The sequence below is a fragment of the Ovis aries genome, chromosome 25, assembly GCF_016772045.2.
Source record: "Ovis aries strain OAR_USU_Benz2616 breed Rambouillet chromosome 25, ARS-UI_Ramb_v3.0, whole genome shotgun sequence".
NCBI lineage: Eukaryota > Metazoa > Chordata > Mammalia > Artiodactyla > Bovidae > Ovis > Ovis aries.
Genome location: NC_056078.1, coordinates 42204840 through 42232540, shown reverse-complemented (window position 1 = coordinate 42232540; position 27701 = coordinate 42204840). Strand labels below are relative to the sequence as shown.

Here is a 27701-nt window from a genome sequence, read left to right as displayed (position 1 = left end):
GGCTTCCCCATTGCCACACCTCCAAATTCTCCGAAAGGTATTGGAATACCAGCTTTTTAGAAGAAATCTCCCACTTTTTAAACACTGATAAGAAATTAAATTTTCATACAGGATATGGGCTAAACAAAATGGGCTGGGGACCCACCCATATGTGATCTGTGAGCTGAAGCTAGGATTGGCAAGTTTCCTTTCTGAAACACCTTAGTCCCAGATGGTTGCGCAATGAGAAGCAATGTATGGCTTGTGAGAAAAGGCTTGCTGTGTCGTGTCTCACGGGATGGGAGCTCACAAAAGACTGAGGCCCTTTCCCAAATTCTGGGGGTGAGCTGTCTAAACAGCTCGAGGCAGCACTGGGCAGGGCTTATCTGTACAGGTCATTTACATACACAGCCCCACACGTCTCCTTGTGGCCGGAGCCCAGGCAGTCAGGACACTGCTCCATAGCCTGGCTGTCCCCCAGTGGCATCACCTTGGCCGAGCTTGTCACTTTTCTGCTCCTCCCTCCTCTGCTTGCTGAGGTCCAGGGACAGAGGGCAAAAAAGCAATGAGCCAGTCTTCCCATCAGCCTCCATTAGGGCTACATGTCTCAGTCCAGATCCAGGGTGATATCATCACCTCCACATACCGTCATCTCAGTTACTGAAGTCAGGTTACAGGGGAGGAGTCTGTTCTCACTGGATCTCTGTGTCTCTCGCTCTCTCCCCCTCCCTCCCTCTCCCTCTCTACATGTTGGTTCCAGGAATACACCGTATGGCCCTCTTCACTTGACGGACCAGTGTTGGCCCTTGGCAGTATCTCAGCAGATGGCCATCTCTTGCCTTCACAGTAGCTGTGAGCCAGGAAACCCTCTGGGGCACATGTCAGATACTGTCCTAGTCATGTGGGGCTGGGACAGGAACCCAGGCACCCAGACTCCAAAGGCCAGGTGAGGGCCAAGCCTGGAGCAGCCCTCAGGCCCAGGTGGACTGAGCCTGACCTCAGGTGCTCTGGACATCAGGGTCAAAGACTCACAGGACACCTGCATACCACCCACGTGAACATGTACCTGGGAGGTGTAGTCGGCCAGGACCCAGGGGAACACTGGATACTGCATGTAGTCATTGTAGGTCCTCCCAGCCAGGGTGTTGAGGTGCATGAGGTACTCGAAGTTGCTGATGTCTCTTTTCTGCCAGAAGAGAAAAGGTTGGGATAAGCCCAACACTGCTGGTTTCCTCCTGAGAGCCACATGGGTCTAACTCCTAGACCTAAGCATGGGGCCCGAGCTGCGCAGGTGGGAAGGCATGTAGCCGTGCCGCTCCCAGTGAGCCTTGCGCCTGGAGCCGGGCGACTCCGCTCCCAGTGAGCCTTGCGGCTGGGCTGGGGCGACTCGGGGTGGCGACGCTAATTCCAAGATGAGCTGAAGCAAATATAGTCAGGAAGCGAAATAGACTCGGAAAAAAAACACAGCTCCGAGGTCCAAGCCAAGGCTAAAGCATTCTATTGTGTTAACTGTTGGGTGATACTCAAAAATTGATTTAAATAATGGCACAAATACCAGACCTTCTTACTGCTGACTGCTTCATGATAGAAAATACAAGCTGGGGTTTCTTTGCAGTTACCAGGAAAGAGGCCCTCACCAACAGGCCCGATGATCTGCTTTCTTAGGAACCTGAACTTTCTTTCTTCTGACTCTGCCAGTTAGGATACTCCGTATTCTTAGGGCCCTCTGTTTCAAGACATATAGTCATGAATGGAGTCAGGGGCTATATTTGGGAAAAATTCACCAAGGCCACTTGGCTAATGAGCAGCCAGTAGAGACAACGTCTCTGATGGTACCTGCTTGCTGTGGTCGGTCTTTCCTTTCCTTGGCCTGCTCCTTGGGAAAGGATTTTGGACATGAGTGACCAAGATTTACTTTCCTGTTGCCTGGGCTCTGTATGGCTGTCTTTCTTGGGGTCCTTTCCTTCCACTGAGAACCCGAGGCAGAGTGTCAGTTCATCCAGGCTGTGAGCCACACATGACCTTCCAGGAAGTGAAGTGAATGCTGTGCCTTCCTGAGTTGTGTGTTCATTCATACATACGTGTACACCTCCATGGATGGAGCATGTGTGTGCACACAGGGCTTAGGTACGTGTACACACATGCTCACACTAACTCCCCAGCCCTGACTCCAGAATCGCCTTTCATCACTGAGATCTTTTCAGGGAAATACTTGAGACATTTGAACAAATTAGTAAAACAAGATCCCTCCTGATTCACCAGTGTGCTTTCTCCCTTCATTCCTGGGGCCTAAGCTATTTGCTGATTTGCTTTCCTGAGGGTTTCCTCGAACCCACAGTGTCCTGAGGGGTCACTGTACCTGCCACTTCTGCAGCATGGTCCTGTCGGAGCTGGGGTACCTCCTGTGGGAGAGAGAATGAGGGTGGTGACCAAATGTCTCAGGCACGAATGGAGGGAGGGGTGGAACTTCCTGGGGCTTTGTGGGGTTGGGGCATCCAGAATGGCCATCAGCTTCCCAGAGCAGCAAGGTTATTTCCCAAGCTCTTCTTGCTCCCACACTGCCTTATTGAAGGCTGGGTTCTTGCCATCCCCCTTGCTATTATATGATTTCAGAATATACTGCTGCCGGAAGCATGGCCCTGGGAAGTCCCAGGGCCATGCGGGAGAAGGTCTGGAGTCTCACACTTTACACTGGATTTCCCATAACCACAGCTTGGCCTATGCCCATGTGAACAAAATACATGTGACTACAGTACATTATTTGTGAATATAATATACCGACACGTGGATGTATGGCTAAAAAGTGCAGATGATAAAGAAAGTCATGAGGTATAAAATAATAGTCTGCAAACTACCGTTCCCACACAAGAAATATCTAGTTAATTTCCAAAAGAGTTTTAGCCATATGGCAGTCTATTTGCTCACACAATTTAAAAGGAATTGTTCTTGGTATGTGGGATCATCTTATCCACGCAGGTCTCCACCCTGCTCCTAGAGGTGCCCACATTGTCCTGTGGCCACAGCAGCTAGGCAGCTTGGCACAGAGGGAGGGGACCTGGTGGGAGCTTCCCCTGTGCTGGGCTTGGTCCTCATGAATGATGTTTGTGTGATCACCTTTGGACATCAATCTCTGTGATTTATGAGACTTGAATCTTGTAATGATTTCATAATTTGAATCTCTGAATATATCCGCGAGATACATTTTTGGCAACAGTACTGCTAGGCTAGAAACTATGAGAATTATCAAGTGCGCTACGTATTGCCAAACTGGTCTCTTAGGAAGTTGTAACGATTTATATGACCACATATATAATTAAGGAACAAATCAAACCAAAGAAACACCATCTTAAGCCATGTGGTAGGGAAGAGTTGTCAAAGCGTGTCGGATGCAGGGTTGGGGAGGGCATAGGGAAGGAACCTCTCCATGTGACATGCTGCTTCTGCTCAGCAAGAATGTATGAACCCCAGTTCCTTGGCCTCTAAGGGTTCTGTGGTTCCTTTTCCAGCTCTATTTCTTTTCTTCTCTGTTTCCCTGAGATGCCCCTTCTGCTCCCCAAACCAGGTTTCGTTCCGGATGTTCCTCCAAGCCAAATCAAGACCGGCCACTCTTCAGCCATGACCTCTGCCTCAGTGCTGTTCAGGTACCCAGGGACTCTGCTTCCGCGTGCATCCCACGGGGACCCTCAGCCCACAGGGGCTGGACTTCATGTGGACAAGGCCTGGTGCCCAAGTGCCCCAGCAGGCCAGCACCTCTTCATCTTCCATCACAGCACTGCTGTGGTGTCTGTCCAGGCTCCCCACCCTTCCTCGTTCAGTATCTTCCTAGGCAGATTTTCTACAAACAGAAAGCAACTCCCTTGCTGGGATTCATCTCTTCCCCTCAGTAGAGAAATCATCATTTCAGTCCCTTTCATTCAGGCGCACAGTAACAACAGCAAACAGACAAAACATGGTCACATCTATTGCATTAGCTTGCAAAGGCTCAAGTGGAGACAAGCTTTTCTACCCGGTCTATAAACCGGAAGCCCCCAGTTTCAGAAAGCTTTGAAGGCTACAAATGAGAACAGAGCCCAGGCTGGAGACAGCGAAGGTCTCGACCTTGAAAAGAATGTGTTCTGAGCCTTTCTGAGGATGTGGGGCTGAGCTTCAAGGGTATGGAGTCAGTACAGCAAAGCCTGCTGAACTTGGTACGTTTAGAAATCTGACAGTGGACGAGGAATAGGGGAGCAAAAGTCCAGGAAAAGAGAGGGCCTCAGTTTTTCCTCTTCCAGAAAAAGTTCTAGAATTTTGCCTGTGGTCTTTTGTGACATTGCCATCATGTGGAATGGCATGCAGAAGATAAAGGCAGTTTACCATCCTACTGCTCATTTCACCAGCTATGAGCTCCAAGGAAGATCCATCATTTCATTACCATCAAAAAAAGACACCATTACCAGCAGTGCCCAGAAACTCACCTAACCAAAGGTGAGTTCTCTCTGAAAGATTTCTTTTTTTTTCAAAAAATTATGTTCATCTGAAGGCAATTATAGAACTTTTGGAATGGTCTATGTGAATTTTATGAATATCTCATCATTAAAGTCCTTCTTTCAGAACTGATACTATCCCATAATTACAGCATAAGCTGTAGATTAAACAAGATGCCAGAGATCACTCTTGGCTTTCTAAAGCTCATCTAAGGTGGGAGGGAGCCCACATGGGGAAAAGCATCTTTGGAGTCACTTAGAACCTGGGTTCAAATTCTGCCCCACCACTTGCTTGCTCTGAATTGCTGTTACCTCATCCTTCAAACATGGCTGACCCAGAAGTGCTGGGGGGCAAGTGTGGCCATGGGTCTGGGACAGGCTAGCACAGGTGTGCACAGGGCTCCCTCGGCAGGCATAGCTCTCGTGGGTGTGGACGCTACCCTAGAGCAGGACTGATTCTTTTTACTCTGGGAGGAAGAAGAGCGTGGGAAACGAGTGAAGATTTGTTTCTGGTCAAGACCTGCCTTGTTCTGCCAGTACCATTCTGAGAGCTCTTGGAATAATTGTGCCGCCTGCGAATCAGACCTCCTGCTCGGCCAGCTCAGGCTGCCATGGCATCTATGGGGCAAGAGTCCAGGCCTTCAGGCCACCTGGGATGGTGCTGAGAAGAATGAAAGAGTTTAAAGTCACTGAGGCCTAGGTAGGTCATTCTGCTTAACCCGAAGGTGGCCTGTCATGGTGGGCTCACAGAGGACATCTTACCAACTCACCCTCACCCCAAGACAGGTGTCTAAACTCCTCCGGAAGACTTCCATAGGTGGGACGCTATCAAGTAGAACTTTGTGGCTGGTCAACGGCTAGGCTGGGTTCAAATTCTTTCCTTTTTTGAGGGTGATTTTCACCTGTGCTGCTTCACTTTAATCAAGTCTGTGTCCAGGAAGCCCTAGAAGTGGTCGAAGCTTGAGTACCGCTGCCACATGGTACTGGGGCATTCTCTACCCCAGAACCCCAGTGCCCATGGCCTGCCTCACTGTCTTGCCTTTGACTCCAGTCCCTTTAGTCCAGCTCCCCCTGATTGGCACCTCCAGTCTACCCTGAGCCTGTCTCTCAGAATGAGCCAGAGGCATAGCCCAGGAGCTCACATCTCTCCTAGGAGGCTGGTAGAGAAGCCTGCCAGCGGCCTTCAGAGGGTAGGCTAGCCCAGGCCAGAATGGTCTCTGCCAGTGGACTCATCTGGCTGGAGGCTACACCCTCTCAGCCCAGGAAAGGATGGGATCTGAGGTGTCCCTGCCTGTCCTTCTCAGCTCTGGGATTAGGAGGCTATGGCTAGTCCTTAGACACTAATAAAATAACCAGGAGGAGCCTGGTTACAGAGAAACTGAGCCTCCAGAGCTAAAGTAGACATAAAGACTGATGCCTCTCCAAATTCTCCTGTATCTATTCTATTCACAAAACAGATACGAGGCCACGGTGAAACGGGTTAGTGAGTAACTAAGAGGTGTCAAGAAAATACAATCCACAATGAGAAGAAAACTCACTCATCTTGTCAAACTGGAAGTGCATCTACTAATGAGCTGGGCTGTGTCTCAGGCCAGCATCTTTTGCCTGGGTGTGGCTCTGGAGGAGCATGCTGGGGAAGCAGTCTGTGGGGTGGGCAGAGTTTTCCATGAGAAGCTGAGAGACTGCTAATAGAAACATACTCCCTCCTCATTTTCCTTTCTCGGAAGCAAATGTGGGTTTAGTCTAGTTTTCAAATCTAGATTGTAGGTCAATGCTTGCATACTCGGTTGCTCAGTCGTGTCCGGCTCTTTGCAACCTCATGGACTGTAGCCCAGTAGGCTCCTCTGTCCATGGAATTTTCCAGGCAAGAATACTAGAGTGGGTTGCCATTTCCTACTCCAGGGAATCTTCCTGGCCAGGGATTGAACCTGCATCTCTTGTATCTCCTGCATGGGCGGGCAGATTCTTTATCACTGTGCTTCCCTGTAGGTCAGTAGAAATCCAGTAATAGATAGGCATTCTTGGAAAATAGAGATATCCTCCTGAATTAAAGGATATTGACCCCTTTTACTGTAACTTCGTGTCTTAACAAGTATAAATCTATTATTAAACAATAATAATATTTATCTAATGCATTAGAAACTGTAAAGACTTTTTGTTTGTTGTCTAGTTTTCACAAGGACTCAGTGAGATAGCAGTGATCTCTGTCTTCAGGTGTGGAAATGGAGGTGGGATAAGAGATGATGTGCAGACTAGGGAACTTCACTAGGGTTTGCTAGAGCCTAGTGCAGGCACCCATGGGTGTCCAGCACACCAGGCTTTGCAGAGCACCTATTGGACCATTCCTTGACCACACCTTGGCTCCAGGCCCTGACTCTGCAGACAACTGCTTTCCTCGGAAGGGGAAAAGAAAACAAAAGCAAAAACAACAACAACAAAACCCCAAAAATGACAACAAAAATCTTTGTTCTGGCTGGATTAGAGGGCAGTTACCTGATTGTCAACTTGGGTATATTTGGAGTTAAAAATGAACATTAGCAAAATTACTGAATTATTATCGCACAACTATGCTGTAAGCCTGATGCTGCTGATACATGAAAAGTCTGGAGGTTTATATAACTTCAAATTACCTCTAGATGCTGAAACCAAGTGGCTCTAATTTTTACAAAGTTTTACATATCTGCATTTTAAAATGTATTTATCTAAACAAGTGGTACCTAATCAAGAGTAGAAGCTTTTACACAGCAAAGGAAGCCATAAACAAAATGAAAAGACAACCTAAGGAATGGGAAAAAATATTTGCAAACAGTGCAACCAATAAGGGCTTAATTTACAAAATATACAAACAGCTCATACAACCCAACAGCAACAACAACAACAAACCTCAAACAATCCAATTGAAAAATGGGCAGAAGACTTACATAGACATTTCTCCAGAAGAGACACACAGATGGCCAACAGGCACATGAAAAGATTCCCAACATCGCTAATTATTAGAGAAGTGAAAATCAAAACTGCAGTGAGATGCATCACACCAGTCAGAGTGGCCATCAGAAGTCTACAAACAACAAATGCTGGAAAGGGTGTGAAGAAAAGGGAACCCTCTTACACTGTTGGTGGGAATGTAAATCGGTACAGCCATCATGGAAAACAGTAAGGAGGTTCCTCAAAAAACTGAAAGTAAGTTGCCATATGATCCAGCAATTCGATTCTCGGGCATATACCCAGACAAAATTGTAATTTGAGAAGACAGATGGACCCCTATGTTCATAGCAGCACTATTTGCAACAGCCAAGACAAGGAAACAATCTAAATGTCTATTGATAGGTGAATGAATAAAGATGTAGTAATATATTTTATATTTACACAGTGAAATCGTACCTAGCCACAAAAAGAATGTAATAATGCCATTTCAGCAACACGGATGGATCTAGAGATTATTGTACTAAGTGAAATGTCAGAAAGAGAAAGACAAACACCATGATATCACTCACACATGGAATCCAAAATATGATCCAAATCAGCATATCTACAAAACAGAAACAGACTCACAATATAGAAAGCAGAGTTTGGTTGCCAGTGTAGGGGTGGTGGGGAGCTGGTAGGGATGGAAAGGAATGGGAGTTTGGAGTTAGCAGAAGCAAACTCTTATATATGGAGAGAATAAGCAACAAGGTTCCACTGTACAGCTCAGAGAACTGTATTCAATATTCTATGACGAGCCGTGATGGGAAAGAGTATGGCAAAGAATACACGCATATACGTGTGTTCTTTGTTGCTGTTTAGTTGCTAAGTCGTGTGCGGCTCTTGTGACTCCGTGGACTGTAGCCCTCCAGGCTCCTCTGTCCGAGGGACTTCCCAGGCAAGAATACTGGAGTGGGCTGCCACTTCCTTCTCCAGGGGATCTTCCCAGCCCAGGGATCAAACCTGTGCCCCTGCATTGGCAGGCAGGTTCTGTTCCCACTGAGCCGCCTGGGAAGCCATATGTGTGTGCATATATGTATGTGTATGTGTGTATGTGTGTGTGTGTGTGTGTGTGTGTGTGTGTGTGTGGACATAACTGATCCACTTTTCTGTACAGAAGAAATTAACACAACATTGTAAATCAACTATGGTTCAATAAACTTTTAAAAATTAATGTATTGTTTTCATATATTTTCTCCCTTAAAATATTAATTTTATTTTTGTTTATCTATGTTTTATAACCTTCAGATTACTTATTTTCTAATTTAAATTATATGCTTTTAGAAAATTCTAATTAGAAATGCACTACATTTTAGAAGTTTGGGTAACTTCTAGTTTTCTAGTCTTCATTTGCTCATTATGTTAAATCCATTTATTGTCTAAATTAAATGATCAATTTTATTTCATTTTGGATCGATATTAGTATTCACATATTTAAGAAGTTTTATAGTTAACTATATTTCTAACTTAATGGCTTACCATATTTTTACTTTTTCATTCGAACTTTTTCATTTTCCTTTTTCATACCTTCCAAAATTTTCATTGCTTGGGTTAATTTTGTATTTCAAATGATTTATTTGAAAATTATTTAATTTATTTTTTAATTCAACCTGGGTAATACAGTTTAGAGTATTTTTATATTTTTGTTTCTATATATGCATTTTCTAATTTTCCTATGTTATTTTATTATTTGCAAAATAATTTTAACATTTAACCTTTTTGCCAAATAAATAAACAAATAGATAAGTCCAAAAGAGCAGAAACCAAAGAGCAGAAAGAAATACTGAGGCAAATTACAAGGAAGTCAAATGATATTTCATGAGCCACAGTAAGATATCTGTCCCTTCAAAGAGGCAAGCATGGCTCTTTCCCTTCTGTTAGCAACGTGCACTTCCGGCAGTCACCACGGAAAGCAGCTGTCCCGTACTGTAATCCCTGGGGCACTGCTGGGAGAAACCAGGAGGAAGCCCTCTACAAGCCCCTGAGGCCCCAGACCCTGTCCTGGAGACCCTTTCAACCCTGCCTTCCTTGCGGGCTGGCGTCAAGATTATGCTAATTAACGCCAGGTCGCTTGTTGCCTGGTGACAAAGTTTCACAGTTGAGGAGGAAGAACCGGACAACAGGGTAAGCTTTCCTCTGGCGGCACTTATTTTACTTTAACTCTGCCAAACAGTACCTCTTTAAACTCTTTTTCTCTCCTGCTCTAAGCAAGCAACTTTGGAAATGCAGGCTTCCCTGGTGTGCTTTATTTACAAACCCCAGATGCCAGCTGATTCATTACATAGCAGGGAAGGAAGCCGGCCCTGAGCCCCAGGCAGGGAGGGCACCTTGCTGGCGTCCTCAGGCACCTGGGCCATGGACAAGCTTGGGAGGTTAGTGTGGGGATCCGTGGGCCTTTGGGGTCACCTTGACGACCTTTCAGAGTCTGAGTCCTCTTGAGTGTTGTTTCCCGCTCCACAAGCAGGTGGAGACGAGAGTGTACCACTCCTCACCCAGCCAATCACCCCCTAAGGAAACTCACTCAGTCTGGAGGCTGGAGCCTGCGAAGGGACCCTGATGACTGCTGACTGTGCTGGGGTTTAGAGCACAGTCTGTCTTTTGAGAAGTCTAGAGGCAAACCCTTTCTTTGAGTGATCCTGAACCCCTTCTTTGAATGATCCTGAACCCCGGAACCTATAAACACTTGGTTGAGTCTCAGGCTGGGGTGGACTGTGCAAGGAGGTACTCAGCATGGAACACTCTAGACTACACACTTCATGTCCCTATTTCTACCACAGGCAAAGGTAGGTGCTGCTACTTCGAGTCTCCGGGAGTTTGGATGAGCCACTTAGCCTCTCTGAGCCTCGGGTGCCATATCTGTCCAGTGGAGATCAAAATCAATAAATACATCAGGCAGGTGTAAGAATTAGTTATAGTGTCTGTAAAATGCCTGGCCTGTGTGCAGTAATTTGAAGGAGGCGGTCAATATGGTGCTGGTGGGTGAATTTATCAGCATTATTCGCCATCATAAAGGTGCTAGGAAGCACATTACCACTCACTGAGTGCCATTTAACACATAATCACTTAGCATAGAGTCATCACCTCAATCTTCACAAAAACCTGCAATTTTCTAACCCATTTTTCAGATTAGTAAACTGAGCTCACGATTAAAGTCAGATTGTCAGTGAGGGTAGGGATGGAGCCCAGCTCTACTGGCCTCCAAGCTTCCACATTCCCCTTCAAGGTGTCTCGCAGCCTCACAAGTGGGCAGGTTTATAGCAAAGGCTTTCTCAATGCTGGCGCTTGTCCTATAGCAGATGGGGGTACCGCACGGGGGTGTCTGGCAGTGCACACTGCTGGGGTATACCTGAATCTGCACCGTGTCCACCCCTCAGCGAGTTCTCACTGGGGCCAGGAGGGGCGTGGTGCAGAAAATTGCAGGTATCGTTGGACACTTGAGAACTGCCCCCCACTCTGGGGTCCTGGTTGGGGTGTGAGGCATTGTGCCTCAGAGGAGCTGTCTGTCTTTCAGACAGAGCAACCCAAAGTCTGCCCCTGGGAGGCAGGGATGCCCCAGCAAGGAAGGATGCTGAGCGGCGGGGTCTGAATCAGGTTTCTACCCAGTTGGAATCCTGGTGTCCTGGCTCCACGGTCATCAGTGTGTGGTCCTGTCCAGCCATGGCTCCGCTCTGCACCCCGTCCCCCACAGCCACAACAGAGGTCTTCATGGTCCTCACTCACCCTTACCTCGCCCTTCAGAAGCAGCCACGTTTATAATTCTATCTACAGAAGTGGAGGCCGAAGCTCAGCGAGGCTCCTCAGACTGCTCAGGGTCACAGGATGGCACATGGGGAGCTGGGTGGCAACCCATGGGGCTCTAAGGCCCTGCCTTAGCTGCCTTAGCTGGCAGGTCCTTTCTCCCTGCCAAGCTGCTTCTCTGAGCCCAGTTCCTTTATCTGCGAAGGAGGGCCTGGCTGTGAGAAAATGCAATTGTGTCTGTCTGGCAATAGCAGTGTTTAAACCATGTTGATTGAAACTGAATTAGTTGATTGAAACTGAATTAATGCTCACCTCTTGGGGTTTAAAGGCACCAGCACTGACTTTGGTTCTTTGCTTTCTGGGTGTCGATTGCTTTGTGTACTTTGAACATGTTGGTTGATGAACAAGGCATTTCTAGGCTGTTAAACTAATAATCTTAATATTTTATTTTAATTGTAAGGCACCTATTCCCTTTTGTTCCTTTAGCAAATCCAATTAAAACAAAGCATTTTCAGAATTACTAAATAGATGCTATTAAACCAATAAGAAATCATAATCTTTTGCTATTGGGCCATGTGACCCCCTGGGAACTTTTGCTTCAAATAAAAGTTGAATTCTTATTACCCTCCAGGGGGAAGGGGCCCATTTGACAGATGATGGCTTCCCAGGCAGCCCTTGTGCAGCCCCACATAGGTGCTGAGGATAGAGAAGTAAATAATACTAGAGGTGGAACCTGTCCATGTGTAATATAAAATCCTTAGCGCTGTGTTGGTCAAATTAACCGGATCATCACCAGATGAAGTGAACCTTCCGTACAGACACTCTGTCTGCCGCAGCTCTGATGTCACAGGAGGAACCTCCCGCCCAGAAGCCCTGGATTAAGTTGAGCGGCGTGAGCTTGGATAAACTGCTTTACGCCCACCTCACCCCCAGGTCCTTATCTTTGGGTAGCAGGAATATTCCTGCCTCAGGAAGTCATGAGGACTAAAGAAACGGCACGGCAGGGGCACTTGCTTTGTGAAGGTGGCGTGACGGGCCTCTGAAGGCTGGGTGTGCGTGGGAGACTGTGTGTGCTGGGGCCGTGGAGGGGCGGACAGATCGTGGGTCGGACAAAGGCTGCAGTTCGGGACTCGTGGAATCGCGTCTTGCAAGTGTTCGCTTTTCAGGCGAGGCCACGCCATGGAAGGCACTTCTGGTGACACACACAGCGCCTCAGGGCCCGCACGCAGGCAGACACCCTTCCCCCGCTGCCAGGGCAGCAGGGGGCCAGCTTCTCTGGGGGGCATGTGGGAATGCAGTGGGCTAGCGTTCTGAGGCCGTGCTGGATGACAAACGGAATCTTTAAGGAGGCCCGCATCACGGGAGCCCGGGGCACCGGAGGGACTCAGGAACAACAGGTTTCTGTCTCCATCATCACTCTCTCGTCCTCATTTTTTTTAAGAGGTCAAATTATTTCAGTTTATTTTTATACAACATGTTATGGGAATACTGGTAAAATTCTAAGAAGATATACAAGTAGAATAGTAACATACAATAATTTTTAAAATTTCTAATACATGCTTTCCTTTTTTTTTAAAAAAAAGAAAGGATATGTATAAAATTTATTTAGACTTCCCTGGTGGCTTAGATGGTAAAGTGTCTGCCTACAATGCGGGAGACCCGGGTTCAATCCCTGGGTTGGGAAGATCTCCTGGAGAAGGAAATAGCAACCCGCTCCAGTATTCTTGGCTGGAGAATCCCATGGAAGGAGGGGGCACACACCTATTAAATGAACCGGCTGGTAGCATTAAACTTTCCCCGCCCCATCTCATTGTTGATCTTCAAGGTCTTACATTTAAATGACTCCACTAATGCTATTAAAATAACTTGAAATTCACATTATTCAACCACATTCAGATCTATACACATATACACGCATATGTGAAGACAAGAACCCCACACACTGGCCCCTAGACAGTGGAACAACAGGCAAGACGCCTAGAGCAAGGCAACTGGGGGAAAAGAGAGGCAGGACACTGGGAAGCCCGTACACCTTGGCATTACACACCCAGGCTTGTGGGTGTGTAACACCTGGGGAACCTAGGCTTAGCTGAGCTGTGTTGTCTTGTGAACTTGGGGAAGTCACTTCACGTCTCTGAGCCTTAACTCTCTTATATTAAAAATAGGATGGACACTTGCATGATTGCTATGGAGATTAGAGCTACAGAAAGGGCCCAGCAGCATGCTGGCAATAGTTACTTTGGTACATATCACCTGAATGAAGAGTAGTAAGTGGCTCTTGACATTGTGAAGCATCTCCAAGGCTGATTTCAGAAAGCCCTCACTGTCATGGGGTCCCTGTAGGATCTCATCCCTCCTGCCTGCCACCCTCATTTCCCTCCATCAGCTGCACCAAGCGTCTGCTGGGGGCACTGCCGGGAACCGCACGGAAATCTTTCTCCCTCTAGCCTGTCCGCTTCCTAGCAATCTGTCCTTCTGCCCACAGGAAAGCAGAGCTCAATATAGCTGGGGGCAGAAGTGGAAAAAACAAAAGCACCTCATGTCTATACCTCCAGCGAGTCTATACTCCAAGAGTCAGACCTAGCTGTAGAAAACACCGCTCCTGGCCCAGAGTGGGCTCTGGACACAGAGTAATTCTTTCCCCCAGCTCCGATGGCTCTTGAGTCAAACATGCGTGCCTGTTTTGGAGGTCTGGCCAAGGTTCTAGACATCCCACTGACAGACAGCGCCAAGGTGACCGCCCGCATCTCCACCTGCCGCAGGGCTTCTCATGTGAAGGAACAGCTCAGTCTGGGAAGGGGTGGGGGACGTGGGGAGCGATCTGCAGGCTCACGGGACGTCACAGCAGAGGCGAGGCTCTCCTCCTACATATCTATGAATGTGTCTTATTAGAGTCAGGAGAGAGAATAATGAGTGACTTTTGAACGACTGACTTCACTGAGGGAAATTTGCATTACTTCCTCTTAAGAGATGTCCCACAAGCAAAAGAGATTTCTCCCCTACACGACACAAAGCTTCCTAAGTTAGTCCCAAACACGGGTTGTGAAACAGAGGTGACTTTGGGGGTTCCCGCTCCACAAGATGTCTCTCCTGCTCTCACCGCATCAATGAAAAGGGTAAAATAATTATGAGATCGTGTTAGCAAACTGTTTAAAGACATCACATACACACACATATATATAAAATTGTTCTTAAAAATATAAAGATAGATGAGTGTGAAGCATCAGATAAATTCTAGTATTCTAGTGAAAGATAATGATCTTACAACTGAAAATGCTTGCAGATATTCTGATGGTTTTAAAATATAAGTTGCCATTAACATTTTTAATTTAGATATCCATGGGGTGTCCCACCATGCTGGTTGATTCACAATGACTAGATAGAAAAATTAATTAGAAATTAAAGTCAAACCAACTGGACCAGTTTTAATAAAGTATAAAAACCAACTGTATAAAACAAAAAGACAGTATATTTAGAGACTTCTATTTGCGTTTCTAAGCTGTTCATGTGAAATGAAATCTATTATTCGACTACCCTCCATCTGTCTCTCTGACCATCATTCTGTCTGTCCATCCAACTGTCTATCTATCTACCTATCCATCTGTCTGATTATGTATTTACATTTCTTTCTCCCTATAATTGCCCTTGTGTGGATTGACCCTACACTGATATTTGAAGATTCTATGAATTGATAAAGACAGGTCATCAGTGAGATTCAGCTGCACTGAAAGATCATCTGTTTCACGCTTCTTTAGCCAGTACGTATCCTCCTACCCAGTGGGCAGACCTAGGCAGGATGCTGACCATTCAGAGCTGAATAAAACAAGGGATGGATGTCCCTGGGCTCTGGGGGTTCCTGGCACTGGTGTGCTTTCAGCAGCTCTCACAGGGTCAGAATGGACCCTGAGCAATACACCCTGCCTTCCCTAGCTAAGAGCAAGCATCCCAGACAGACAAAGTAGGAGAAACATGGTGGGGGGGGGGCGGTGGGACTCAGCAGGCTGCTTCTGGCCTGGGCTGTCGGGGGGCCCATATGTGCTGAGAAAGAGGAGAAATGTGTTATCCCAGCTAGCCCCTTCTTGCCTGCAGGTGATGAATGACTGAGCAGGCTCTGAGTCAAAGGGCCCATTTGGAGAAGCCTCTGTGGACAGCTCCATGCTGCTTCCTCCCCATCAGTCATCAGAGCTGAGAGGCTTCTTACCATGGTGCACGCGGGCTTTGGGGAGCAGGCACAGCTGGGCTTAACTGGTTGAATCTCCTGTCTATGGGAAGCATTCTTCCCAACTAGGGCCTTCTGCCCTTGCTTGCCGTGCTTGTCCTCCCTGAGCTGAACTTTGTCTTAATTAAATGTAAGAAATACAAAAGACAGCCTGGGCTTTTGGGGGCTCAGGAGAACCAGTGGCCAGAATCAGTAACAATCTAGATGTTAACTTTTTGAGTTTAGAAACTGGCCCTGTTTATTGTTTACCTGTATAAATAACACAGAGACTTGGTGCCTAGTAGGCTCTTGATAAACTTGCTGAATGAGTGTATAAATGAATGGCTGAATGCAGGGATAAGCATATGGACTTGGCTCAGATTAGACCCGAAGAAGTAACAAGAATCATGGACAAAGGGAACTCTGCTATGCTTTCAGACCCAACTATACTTTCAGAGTTGCCAAATAAAATACATTACTATGCAGTGTTTGGGACATATGTATACTCAAAACTGTCCATTGTTTATCTGGAGCTCAGATTTGATGGGGTATCTTGCAACTTTATTTGCTAAATCTGGCGACCTCACCATGAGAAGGCATTGATGAGCCTGACTGGAGCACAGGCTCCCCATCTCAGTCCGTGTTTGTTTAATCACGATTTTTTACAGCTTTTCTGATATGCTGTTCCCCACAGTGCGCCTGTCCATACACATGGTTGCATGCGTACATACCCCAGCAGTGCCCACACGATACACATGTGGATGCCCTGTACAAGCAAAACATTTAGTTCAGTTCAGTTCAGTTGCTCAGGGGTGTCTATTTGTGACCCCATGGACTGCAGCATGCCAGGCTTCCCTGTCTATCACCAGCTCCTGGAGTTCTCTCAAACTCATGTCCATTGAGTCTATGATGCCATCCAACCATCTCATCCTCTGTCATCCCCTTCTCCTCCTGCCTTCAATCTTTCCCAGCATCAGGGTCTTTTCCAATGAGTCAGCTCTTCGCATCAGGTAGCCAAAGTATTGGAGCTTCAGCTTCAGCATCAGTCCTTCCAGTGAATATTCAGGGCTGATTTCCTTTAGGAAGGACTGGTTAGATTTCCTTGCTATCCAAGGGACTCTCAGGAGTCTTCTCCAACACCACAGTTCGAAAGCATCAATTCTTCGGTGCTCAGCTTTCTTTATAGTCCACCTTTCACATGCATACATGACTACTGGAAAAACCATAGCCTTGACGAGACTGACCTTTGTTGACAAAGTAACATCTTTGTTTTTTAATATGCTGTCTGTTGCTGCTGCTGCTGCTAAGTTGCTTCAGTCATGTCCGACTCTGTGTGACCCCATAGACAGCAGCCCACCAGGCTCTCCCATCCCTGGGATTCTCCAGGCAAGAATGCTGGAGTGGGTTGCCATTTCCTTCTCCAATGCATGAAAGTGAAAGTGAAGTCGCTCAGTTGTGTCCGACTCTTAGTGACCCCATGGACTGCAGCCTACCAGGCTCCTCCATCCATGGGATTTTCCAGGCAAGAGTACTGGAGTGGGGTGCCATTGCCTTCTCCGATATGCTGTCTAGGTTGGTCATAACTTTTCTTCCAAGGAGTAAGCGTCTTTTAATTTCATGGCTGCAGTCACTATCTGCAGTGACTTTGGAGCCCAAAAGAATAAAGTCTGTCACTGTTTCCATTGTTTCCCCATCTATTTGCCATGAACTGATGGGACCAGATGCCATGATCTTAGTTTTCTGAATGTTGAGCTTTAAGCCAACTTTCTCACTCTCCTCTTCCATTTTCATCAAGAGGCTCTTTAGTTCTTCTTTGCTTTCTGCCATAAGTGTGATGTTATCTGCATATCTGAGGTTATTGATATTTCTCCCAGCAATCTTGATTCCAGCTTGTGCTTCATCCAGCCCAGCATTTCTCATGATGTATTCTGCATATAAGTTAAATAAGCAGGGTGACAATATATAGCCTTGACGTATTCCTTTCCTGATTTGGAACCAGTCTGTTCCATGTCCAGATCTAATTGTTGCTTCTTGACCTCCATACAGATTTCTCAGGAGGCAGGTCAGGTGGTCTGGTATTCCCATCTCTTTCAGAATTTTCCACAGTTTGTTGTGATTCACACAGTCAAAGGCAAAACATTGGGGCATGAAAAAAAAATCAGACTTCCCAGTCAGGCTGAGAATGGGAAGTAGATTATGCCAGAAATAGTCTATTGAGGTTTTTTTTTTTTAATTTAAATTTACCTGCAATAAAGTCAGTATATGGTTTTTTTGTATCTACTTCTCTGAGCTCTAACACGTGCAGCTTCATGTAACCGCCACCAGAGTCTGGGTACAGGCAGCTCCAGCAGTCTAGAAAACTCACCTGTGCTGGTCTGCTGTCAAACCTTCCCCATCCCCAGTCCCTGGCAACCAAGCACCAATCTGGTTTCTGCACCTATGGTTGTGACGTTTCCAGAAAGCTATATAAATGGTCTCGTTCATTATGTAGACTTTTAAGACTGTCTTCTTTTACTTAGCAGGATGGTTCTGAGAGTCATCCAAGTTGTTGCATGTATCAATAGACTTGCTCTCTTTATGCTTAATAGTACTAATTATAAGGATAAGCCACAACTTCTTATCTATCCATGCACTGAAAGACCTTCAGATTTTTTGTTTCCCTTTGTGACAGACGTGAATAGAGCGATTATAAACAAGTTTTCATGGGAACCTGAGTTTTTGGCTTTGGTGGGTAGGGGTTTAGTATTTAGTTGGGGAAATGCTGGGTCATATAATAAGTGTATGGTTACTTTTATCAGTAATTGCCAAACAGTTTTTTTCGTGGTGATATTACCATTTTGAATCCCCATCAGCAATATGTGAGCATTCTCGTTGCTCCACACCGTCACCAAATCTTTGTGTTATCGGTTTTTATGTTTGTTTGTTTCTGTTTTAGGCGTTTTAGTAACTGTGCAGTGGTATCTGACTGTGATTTTCATCTACATTTTCCCTAGTGACTAATGATGCTGAGCAATGCTTTGGGGTTTTGTGGCTTATTAACCATCCATACAACTTCTATAGTGAAACGTTTCATTAAATCTCTTGGGCATTAAAAAAAATTGTATTGTTATTTTCTTATTGCTGACCTTGAGTTCTTTATAAATTCTGGATGCCAGTTCTTTGATGGATATGGGGTTTTGTTTGTCTTTCAGAGCAAGGATTTCAAATTTTGTCGAAGTCCAAATTGTCAATAGTTCCTTTTATGGGTTAGACTTTTGCCAAATTCGAAGTCATGAAAAGTTTCACTCCACTTTTCCTTTAGTCTTTGCATAGTAAGTTTATTTCCCCATTCTTTTAGTTTAACTTACTTTTGTTTATTTAAACTGAGATGGCATATAACTGAATCTTTTATTTTATAATCTACCTGATTGCTCTGGAGATTAAAATATACATACTTATCTTTCTATAGCTTACTGAGAATTAAATTTTACTATTTCCAAAACAACTTAAAAATCTTACCTACCATCTAGGTCTCATTAACTTCTCCCATTATGTTGTAGTCGTCATATGTATCCCATCTACATACATTGACAGTTAAAGTTTTTGCTTTCAGCCATCACTTGTGTTTTAAAAATTGTAAAAGGATAAAAAACACAGCCTATTACATTTATCAGACATTTATCATTTCCATTGCTCTTCCCTTATTCTCAAAGTTCAAGCTTCTCTCTAGTTTCTCTTTCATCTAAAGATTCCTTTATTTTTCATTCATCTGAGATTATCTATTTCGCCTTCATTCATAAAGGATGTCTTCATTAACGGTCTGTTTGACAGTTCTTTTTCTCAACATTATTTAGAAAATGTTTTTTCCAGTTACCTCTGGCCTCCACAGTTTCTAGTGAGAAGCCTGTAATAATTCATATTGCTATTTCCCAGTAGGCAACATGTTGTTTTTTTCTTTTTAATTTTGAGTAGTTTGGTTCTGTCTGAATGTGGATTTCCTCCCGGGAAGAGGCAATGGCAACCCACTCCAATGTCCTTGCCTGGGAAATCGCATGGACAGTGGAGCCTGGTGGGCTACAGCTCGTGGGGCCACAAACAGTCAGTCACGACTGAGCAACCGAGCATGCATGCCCTCCGTGTGTTGCACAAACACAGCTCCCGATCAAGGGCCTGGATGATGAAGCAGGGAAAGTGCAGAGCACCTCCCCACCCATCCCTGCAGGGAAATGGAGGCAGCGCCTTTGTCTCCTGACAGCATGCTTCTCAGGGGGAACTTGATCCAGAATAGAAAATCAGCAAGCAAGAGACACCAAGTTGTAGAAAAGAAAAGAGCTTCTAGAATAGGCAGGCCAGTTGCATCCTCTTCCTAACTGTAGACCTTCCTCACTCCTGAGCCTCAGTCTTCTTCTCTTTATAATGGGGCTAAGCCTATGGATCTTACTTGATTGTTGAGAATTAAAATTAGTATGTGCAAAGGTCCTGACAATAATATGTAAGAGTTAACATAAATCAGGCTTTTCCTATGTACCAGGCACTGGTGTAGCACTTTAGAGTTTAATTTATACTCCATACTTCCCTGGTGGCTCAGACGGTAAGCCGTCTGTCTACAGTGTGGGAGACCTGGGTTCCATCCCTGGGTTGGGAAGATCCCCTGGAAAAGGAAATGGCAATCCACTCCAGTACTATTGCCTGGAAAATCCCATGGACAGAGGAGCCTGGTAGGCTACAGTCCATGAGGTCATGAAAAGTCGGACACAACTGAGCGACTTTACTTTCACTTTCAAGAGTTCTTAAAGGGGGCTGTTTTCACAAATGAGGAAACTGAGGCACCGAAATTAAAGAACCTTCTTTGTGGTAGGACTGGACTTCTAAGCAAGTCTTCTGAGGCTAGAATCACTGTCACTCTGTGTGTGCTACTTTGCTGATGGAGGCAGTCCTAACTGTGCGGCCGTCCTAACTGTCCTAGCGGTCCTGGCTGTGGCAGCCCTATCGCATCTGTTGGTGCAGAGGTGTCCACAGTTGAATCACAGTGTGAAGGACGTGAGGGGCAGAAGACAAGGGGGTTGGAGGTGCAAAAACGCAGCATGGCCTTCTGCTCTTCCAGGCTCCACCCTGCCCCTCTCCTCTGTGCTCATGGGCATGGTGAATACACCTTCTGCTACTTGGGGGCTTTCCTGTGCCACTTTTATCACACTGCAATTATGGGAGCAGTGACTAGCTCCTCTGGGTCCACAAGGTGAAGAGAGATGTCATATGTAAGTCATTATTAACTCCTCCCGCCTTATTTCCTTATATCAAGGCTATATTGCTTCTGAGAACTCAGCAGTCCCACCCTAGGGATTCATAGGATAACTCTAAGAAAAGACTAGATTTATATGAGGATTGGGGAAAGGGCACATATCCAAGACATTACTCCGCCCCCAACACTCACCCAGAAGGGGGTGTAGGTAATAATCCAGGGAATGGCATAGCCAGAGGGGCACTGAACATCCTTCAAGCCAACCTTGAACCTCCCATTCTACATCTGGGAGCACGAGGTGTGAGGAGGGCATTCAATTTGCTGAAGGTCTTCGGCTAGGTTCCTTCTACTAATGGCCTAATTTCTCTCCACTCTCCTCTTTCTCTCCTTTTAAACCATTAGAAGTAAAGCATTATGATTTGGGGGCAGTCCAGTATCCTCACAGCATCTGACTGGACATTTTTTTCTCTTTTTACCAGAGTCTATCTTCTAGCAGTTGCATGAGATATTTCCTCTAACTGAACACCAGTCGATCAGAACAACATATCAAACACACTCCTTTACTAAAAGAACATGGCCAAGGGAGTGAAGGGCCCCAAGGGCAAAAAGATCACCCTCGCCGTGGCCAAGAACTGTATCAAGATCACATTTGATGGAAAGAAACGCCTCGACTTGAGCAAGATGGGAATTACCACCTTTCCCAAGTGTATTTTGCGACTCACGGATGTGGACGAGCTCGACCTCAGCCGGAATTTGATCAAGAAGATCCCTGACGCCATTTCCAAGTTCCAGAACCTGCGGTGGCTGGACCTGCACAGCAACTACATTGACAGGCTCCCCGAGACCATTGGCCAGATGACTTCTCTGCTCTACCTCAACGTCAGCAACAACAGGCTGACCACCAACGGGCTGCCCGTGGAGCTCAATCAACTCAAGAATATCCGCACTGTGAACTTAGGCCTGAACCATCTGGACAGCGTGCCCACCACACTGGGCGCTCTGAAGGAGCTCCATGAGGTGGGGCTCCATGACAACCTGCTGAGTAACGTTCCCAACAGCATCTCCAAGCTCCCCAAGCTGAAAAAGCTCAACACAAAGCGAAACCCCTTTCCCAAGGCAGAGTCATCGGATATGTTCATGGATTCCATCAAGAGGCTGGACAATCTATATCTGGTGGAAGAGAAGGATCTGTGTGGAACTTGCCTGAGAAAATGCCAGCAGGCCCGGGACAAGCTGAACAAAATCAAGAGCATGGCCACGGCGGCACCAAGAAAGGCCATCTTTTCCACTTTGGTTTCACCCAACTCCATGGCCAAGGAATCCCAGGAAGATTGGAGGTGACCTGGGACCCTGACCCTAAGGCAGGAAGGGAAAAGGGAGGGGGAGGGGAGGTAACAGTGGGCTGCATCCTCAGAAAACAGGGACTCTGCCATCACCGCAATAGCTTCTCCAGTCAAGCCCATAAAATACCTTTCCCTACCTCCTTGGCTTGTGATTTTGTTGATCAAAGGGCTTTTCGTTCTTTGCCATTTCATACACTTCTGTCTTCTCTCCATGCACACACCCACACGTACAGGCACAGTAAATCTGGAAAGAGCCATCCATCTCATTCTTGCCCCAGACCTCTCTTGCCTACAGCCTGTGGCCAGGCAGCTGACACAATCTTGTCTCATTATCACAGGTTTCAGGATCAACTACCAGTTCCCCAGTGTGGAGCTTTTTCTACTGGAATGCTTTGGGCCAGGGCTTCAAAAGTCAGGCATCTCTAAGCATTGGTTGGTAGCAGGGAAGATGGACGTTTAGTCTTGGGGAGGAGACAAAACTGGGCCACAGAGTTGGGCAGATATTATCATTAAGTATTTGCGTTAATATTTTGCGCTCAAAGCCATCCCATTCTTTTCTCTTTTCTACATTTGCATAATTTGCTCTAGTAGCTTTTAGACTAAACCAGCAAGCCCTTGACCGTCTGTGAATGAATGAGGTTCACTCCCATCTAATTATGTGCAATGCTTTTCCATACCTTCATGGAATAAGGAAAGGATGGGTGCAAATATGGGTTGCTGCAGTCAATAGATAAATACCTTACTAGGCACTGTGCTAGTGAGTGCAGGGACTGTGCTGCGGGGGAAAGCCTGTCCTGCCCTTTGCAACCTGTAGGAAAGGCAGGTAGAAAGAAGACAGGGCATGATTTCATTGTTTGAGGAAGCTAAGAGATCAGAGCCTAGCGGTATGCAGGCACAGAGAAAAGACGAAGTTTCTGCAGTTGGACAGATCTGGGCCCAGGGAAGCTTTGCTTTTTGCGTGCTACCTCCCTGGGCATTTTACTTAGCTTTGGCTCCTTCGTCTGCAAAGTGGAAATAACACCAGCCCAGCTCCCAGGGTTGTCATGCGTCTCAAGCAGATAGCTCACAAGAGTGAGTACTCAGTATAAGTCAGTTCTCTCTAAGAACTAGAGCTCAGCGCATCTCACAGCTGAGATCCCGCTTTGGACAGTGCAATGAGTCACTCTAGATCTGCTCGCAGAACTCACAATAGCTGAGGACTTCCTCTGTGCCACTCACTGACACTTTTACACTGCCTAAAAGAAAGGGATCAAGGAAGATAACTTTAGAAAAGTTTGTTGTTTTAAATCAAGGGTTTCCTGTGCTGGCAGCAAGTTTTGTAGTCGTCAGCGGAAAAGCACTGAGAGATATTAATAGATATCAATTAGTTTGTTATGACTAACGTTTTTCTTTTTCATGTTATATATACCATAGCAGACAGCGTATTTCATTTCTTCACGCCTCACTGCTTATTTTCCTTAGAAACGCTTGACTATACTATTATACTTCTAAAATCTCTGAAGATACAGATTCAAAATTCCCTTTCTAGTTTTTCTTATTAAATGTTGTCTATTATAAAAGTAACAGTACCACAGCATAGGTTTAAATAGAGCAGCTTAAAGTATCCACAGCTCTACAGTGTAAGTCAGCTATAATATTGACAGATTTCCTTACTAGCTATCTTTCTGTGTATATTTTCTGCATAGTTAAAATAATAACATTCACATCATTTTTATCTTTCTTTGAAACACATGTGGCTGCATGGTCTTAATAACCCTAATTTAAAACATTTGCAAGACAGTCAAGCATAGATATACACGACTAAGTTCTTGCTGGACATTTAGGTCATTTCCCAAATCGTTTTGTGGTAAAGCCTGTATGATTAAAATCTTTAAAATATTTTGCATTATTTCCTTGATATAGCTTCATTATTGCACATATTGTACTAAAGCGTATGTTTTTAAAACAATTTTTGATATATGCTACTAAGCGGCTTACAGAGTTTGCACCCATTTAGCAATCTACCAGTAATATATTAGAGAACTCATTTCATTGCATCCTTGTGAGTCCTGAATGGCACCCTTTATATCTTCTTCTTCAGTTAAAGTCCAAAATGATTTCTGAGAATCCCTTCTGCTCGTGAGTAGAGGACACGTGACTGTGGAATGAATAGCGAGATGTCATGGCTTAGGCCCAGGGGACCCCACTAGAATGTCAGGCCTCGAGCACGTTCCTACGTAGCCTCCTGCTAGTTCAGCTCTCTCTGACCCAGGAAGTACAGAAGCCGTGCGAGGGCATTCGATCCAGACAAGAAGTGATGGCTGGTTGTGTGGCTGCTGCCCGTTTCCATTCCTCCCACTTGGGACACTTTTCCTTTAGAATCAGTGAGCTAAGGAGACAGATCTGCCTGCTCCCCTGCAAAGGGTCTTAGTCTGGAACACAGATTTCTCCTTTACCCCTTCTCCTGCTCTGTTGTGACAACTTGCCCCACTGTGCTTCGTTTGCGAAATCTCTCTCTAGCACCTCTCCTGGGTTTACCTCCAACTGACACCTTTTGCCATCTTTGGTTTCCAGGTGCTTTATGCTACTTTTGTTCTTATAGCCGTGTCTCAGGAAGGGGTTTCAAGTGTGTTGAGTGTCACCAGGATTGAGAAATAAAGCGGCAGGGGCCTTGGATATGCCTCAGGATACATTCACCTTAGACCTCCAGTTCATCAGGAAACCCTGGCAATATTATGAGTGAAGCTGGGAGATAGAGCTCAGTTATGAAGCTTCTACATTTTATTCCTGTTTCTGTCAGGGAAAGGTTTAAAGCTGATGCTTCCTCATGCCCTAAAATACCACAGTCACCTTTACTTCCTAGAGAGTGTATTAGGCCCCAAAATACTTGATAGGAAAACCACAGGGGTTTCTCTTTTCTTCAAACAGAACAAAACCCTCATTCCTGCTAACCCAGTAACCACCCTCTCTGAAAGCCAGGCATGACCTAGGTGACCTTTGTGTGACCTCTGCCCTTGCTGTGTCTTTCCTCCGTGATTTGGAGTAATTGCCTTGGCCTCTTGTGTCTTCATCCCCAGGATACGCTCAACATCACCCTAGAGTAGCTTATGGCAAAAACTTGAAGACTAACCGTCTAACGAGAGTAAACAGCTCTGAAGAAGAAAAGCCCTCAGTTAGGAGAAGAGAGAGAGAGTGGCAAGGGGAACATTCCGGAAGCCAGGCTCTCCAGTGCTGGCCAAACCACTGACTTGTTTTTTAAATTAATTTTGCTTCTCTTGCGTTAGATTACCTGTGTGTGAAAATGACTTTGGGAAATACTTGGTGTGTGGTTTCTTTTTAATGTATATAGAGGAAATATTTAAGAAAATGATAGATATAAATTATAGACAATTAAAGATTTAAAAGAAGACTTTAAGACTTAAAATATTTATGGACTTTATACTTCACTTTAACTGGTAAGATCCCAACACCAATTGCTTCTGATAATTAAGTATGTATAATGTAATACCGCATGCAACTAAAATCTGTACAAAGAATTTATACCAAAAAACCTCAAGAATACTATAGGTAAATCAATGCAGAATTTTAACAAATCTTTCAGTAATGCAGAGGTAGGCAGGAAAAATAAACAGAAATGTACAATAGAGAGAAAAATAGGAAACAAAAACTGAAATTTGGCAGACCTAACACGCTGAAGCCGAAACTCCAGTACTTTGGCCACCTCATGCGAAGAGTTGACTCATTGGAAAAGACTCTGATGCTGGGAGGAATTGTGGGCAGGAGGAGAAGGGGACGACCGAGGATGAGATGGCTGGATGTCATCACTGACTCGATGGGTGTGAGTCTGAGTGAACTCCGGGAGATGGTGATGGACAGGGAGGCCTGGCGTGCTGCAATTCATGGGGTCGCAAAGGGTCGGACACGACTGAGCGACTGAACTGAACTGAACATCTTAATAATTACATTAAATGTCAATTTCTTCATTTGTAACAGCTGCAAACTAGAAACAACCATGTTTCCCTCAATAGGCAAGTGGTTAAACCAGCTCTGGTTATGAAGCATCTACATTTTCTTCCTCTTTCCTTTCTGCCAGGGAAAGGTTTACTCCACATCATGGAATACTACTCAGCGATAAAAGGAGCACGCGACATACACAAAGCTTGGTGGGTCTCAGTGGCATTAATCTGAGTTTTTAAAAAAAGGGCCAGTTCCACAGGTCACATACTCTACGATTCCATTTATACAAAATTCTCTAAATGACAAAATGGTAGAGATGGAAAACAGACCAGCGGTTGCCAGGGGCTAAGGATGATGTCGGGTACTGGAGGGTGGGCATCGTCATGAAGGGCAGCATAAGAGACGCCTTTGTGTAGATTCTGGTAACCACCACCGTCAACATCCACAATTACTCATATGATAAAATGACAAAGAGCTATGCGAACATACTGTACTAATGTCAGTATGTTCCTGATGTTGAAACTGTACTAGAGTTCATAAGATTTAACCATTGGGGGGATTTAAGTGAAGGCTGCATAGGGTCTCTCTGTATTACTTTTGCAACTTCCTGTGAGTCTACAGCTCTTTTAAAATAAAAACATTTTAAAGACCATGTACACACTGCTATATTTAAAACAGATAGCCAACAGAGACCTACTGTTCAGCACGGGGAGCTCTGCTCCATGCTGCGTTCCAGTCTGGATGGGAGGGGCTTTGGGGGAGGATGGATTCAGGTGTAAGGATGGCTGGGTTCCTTCACTGTTCACCCGAAGCTACCACAACATGGTTTATCAGCTATAGTGAAGTCGCTCAGTCGTGTCCGACTCTGTGACCCCGTGGACTGTAGCCCACCAGGCTCCTCCGTCCATAGGATTCTCCAGGCAAGAATACTGGAGACGGTTGCCATTTCCTTCTCCAGGGGATCTTCCCGACCAAGGGATGGAATCTGGGTCTCCTGCATTGCAGGCAGATGCTTTACCCTCTGAGCCACCAGGGAAGCCCCCAAATATTATTGGTATTAAAAAACAAACAAAAAATCTTACCGCCTATATGAAGTGATAAACAGATCTTTCTGTATCTGCCAAGTGCTAACTTATGAGTAACTATGGCAAGCTTAAAGTTCCTCAACCACCCCAAAGAGTTAACCATCCCAAAGAGTTAAGGCATTTTAGGGGAAAAAGCACCTTAACTTCAGATCACTGGACTAATGTGAAATTATCCATGTTGATCTTATCCTTGGATATTCCTGAGAAAGATGTTAAAATAATAAAAGGACAATGAATGGCTTCTTGATCTGTGCTCCAGATTTTCTGGTGCTGGTTAGGCACAAACAGCAAATGGGGCGGGGGGACCATGAGTCCCCAAGTGTTCCTTTCACAATTCTGGACTTTGATATCCCTGTCCACCACCCCATGTGAGCAGCTGACCCGGTGAAGCTGGCTGGAGAAAGGGGCCGGGCTCAGTGCAGAGAGAGCTCCAGTTAGACCTCTGCCTCTAAAGAGGTCTGAGGTCATGGATAAGGACAGGGCTTCCCAGGTGGCAGGAGTGGCAAAGAGCCGGCCTGCCACTGCAGGAGACACACAGGACCTGGGTTTGATCCTTGAGTCAGGAAGATCCCCAGGAGGAGGGCATGGCAACCCACTCCAGTATTCTTGCCTGGAGAACCCCATAGACAGAGGAGCCTGGCGGGCTGTGGTCCATAGGGTCGCAAAGAGTCGGACATGACTGAAGCATCTTAGCATGCATGCATGCTCAGATAAAAGTACAGCTAAGAGGAAATGTGTCAATAAAGACAAGGAGCAACGCAAATGGGGCCCAAACAA

At 45.6% G+C, this 27701-nt stretch overlaps 2 protein-coding genes across 8 annotated transcripts in view; one reads left to right on the top strand and one right to left on the bottom strand.

Annotated features, from left to right (window-relative positions):
• WDFY4 (WDFY family member 4) overlaps window positions 1–27701 on the bottom strand; it is a 267801-nt gene that overhangs the window by 35501 nt on the left and 204599 nt on the right. For all 7 annotated transcript variants that reach the window (XM_042241016.2, XM_042241015.2, XM_042241018.2 and 4 more), the window contains 2 exons: window positions 2339–2381; window positions 1046–1165 (listed from right to left, as the gene is read on the bottom strand). In XM_042241016.2, the coding sequence (XP_042096950.1) occupies window positions 1046–1165; window positions 2339–2381 (163 nt within the window). The remainder of the gene's footprint in view (window positions 1–1045; window positions 1166–2338; window positions 2382–27701) is intronic.
• LRRC18 (leucine rich repeat containing 18) lies at window positions 9503–26491 on the top strand. The gene is made up of 3 exons (XM_027962401.3): window positions 9503–9530; window positions 21040–21897; window positions 24960–26491. Exons 2-3 carry the CDS (start codon window positions 21134–21136, stop codon window positions 24979–24981), a joined length of 786 nt encoding a protein of 261 aa, XP_027818202.1. The 5' UTR covers window positions 9503–9530; window positions 21040–21133; the 3' UTR covers window positions 24982–26491.

Bases quoted from the DNA above. Each gene is read 5' to 3' on its own strand.
- LRRC18 (XM_027962401.3), top strand. From the start codon at position 21,134: ATGGCCAAGGGAGTGAAGGGCCCCAAGGGCAAAAAGATCACCCTCGCC. The intron at 21,898-24,959 runs GTGACCTGGGAC...CTTCATCCCCAG, and splicing joins GAATCCCAGGAAGATTGGAG to GATACGCTCAACATCACCCT.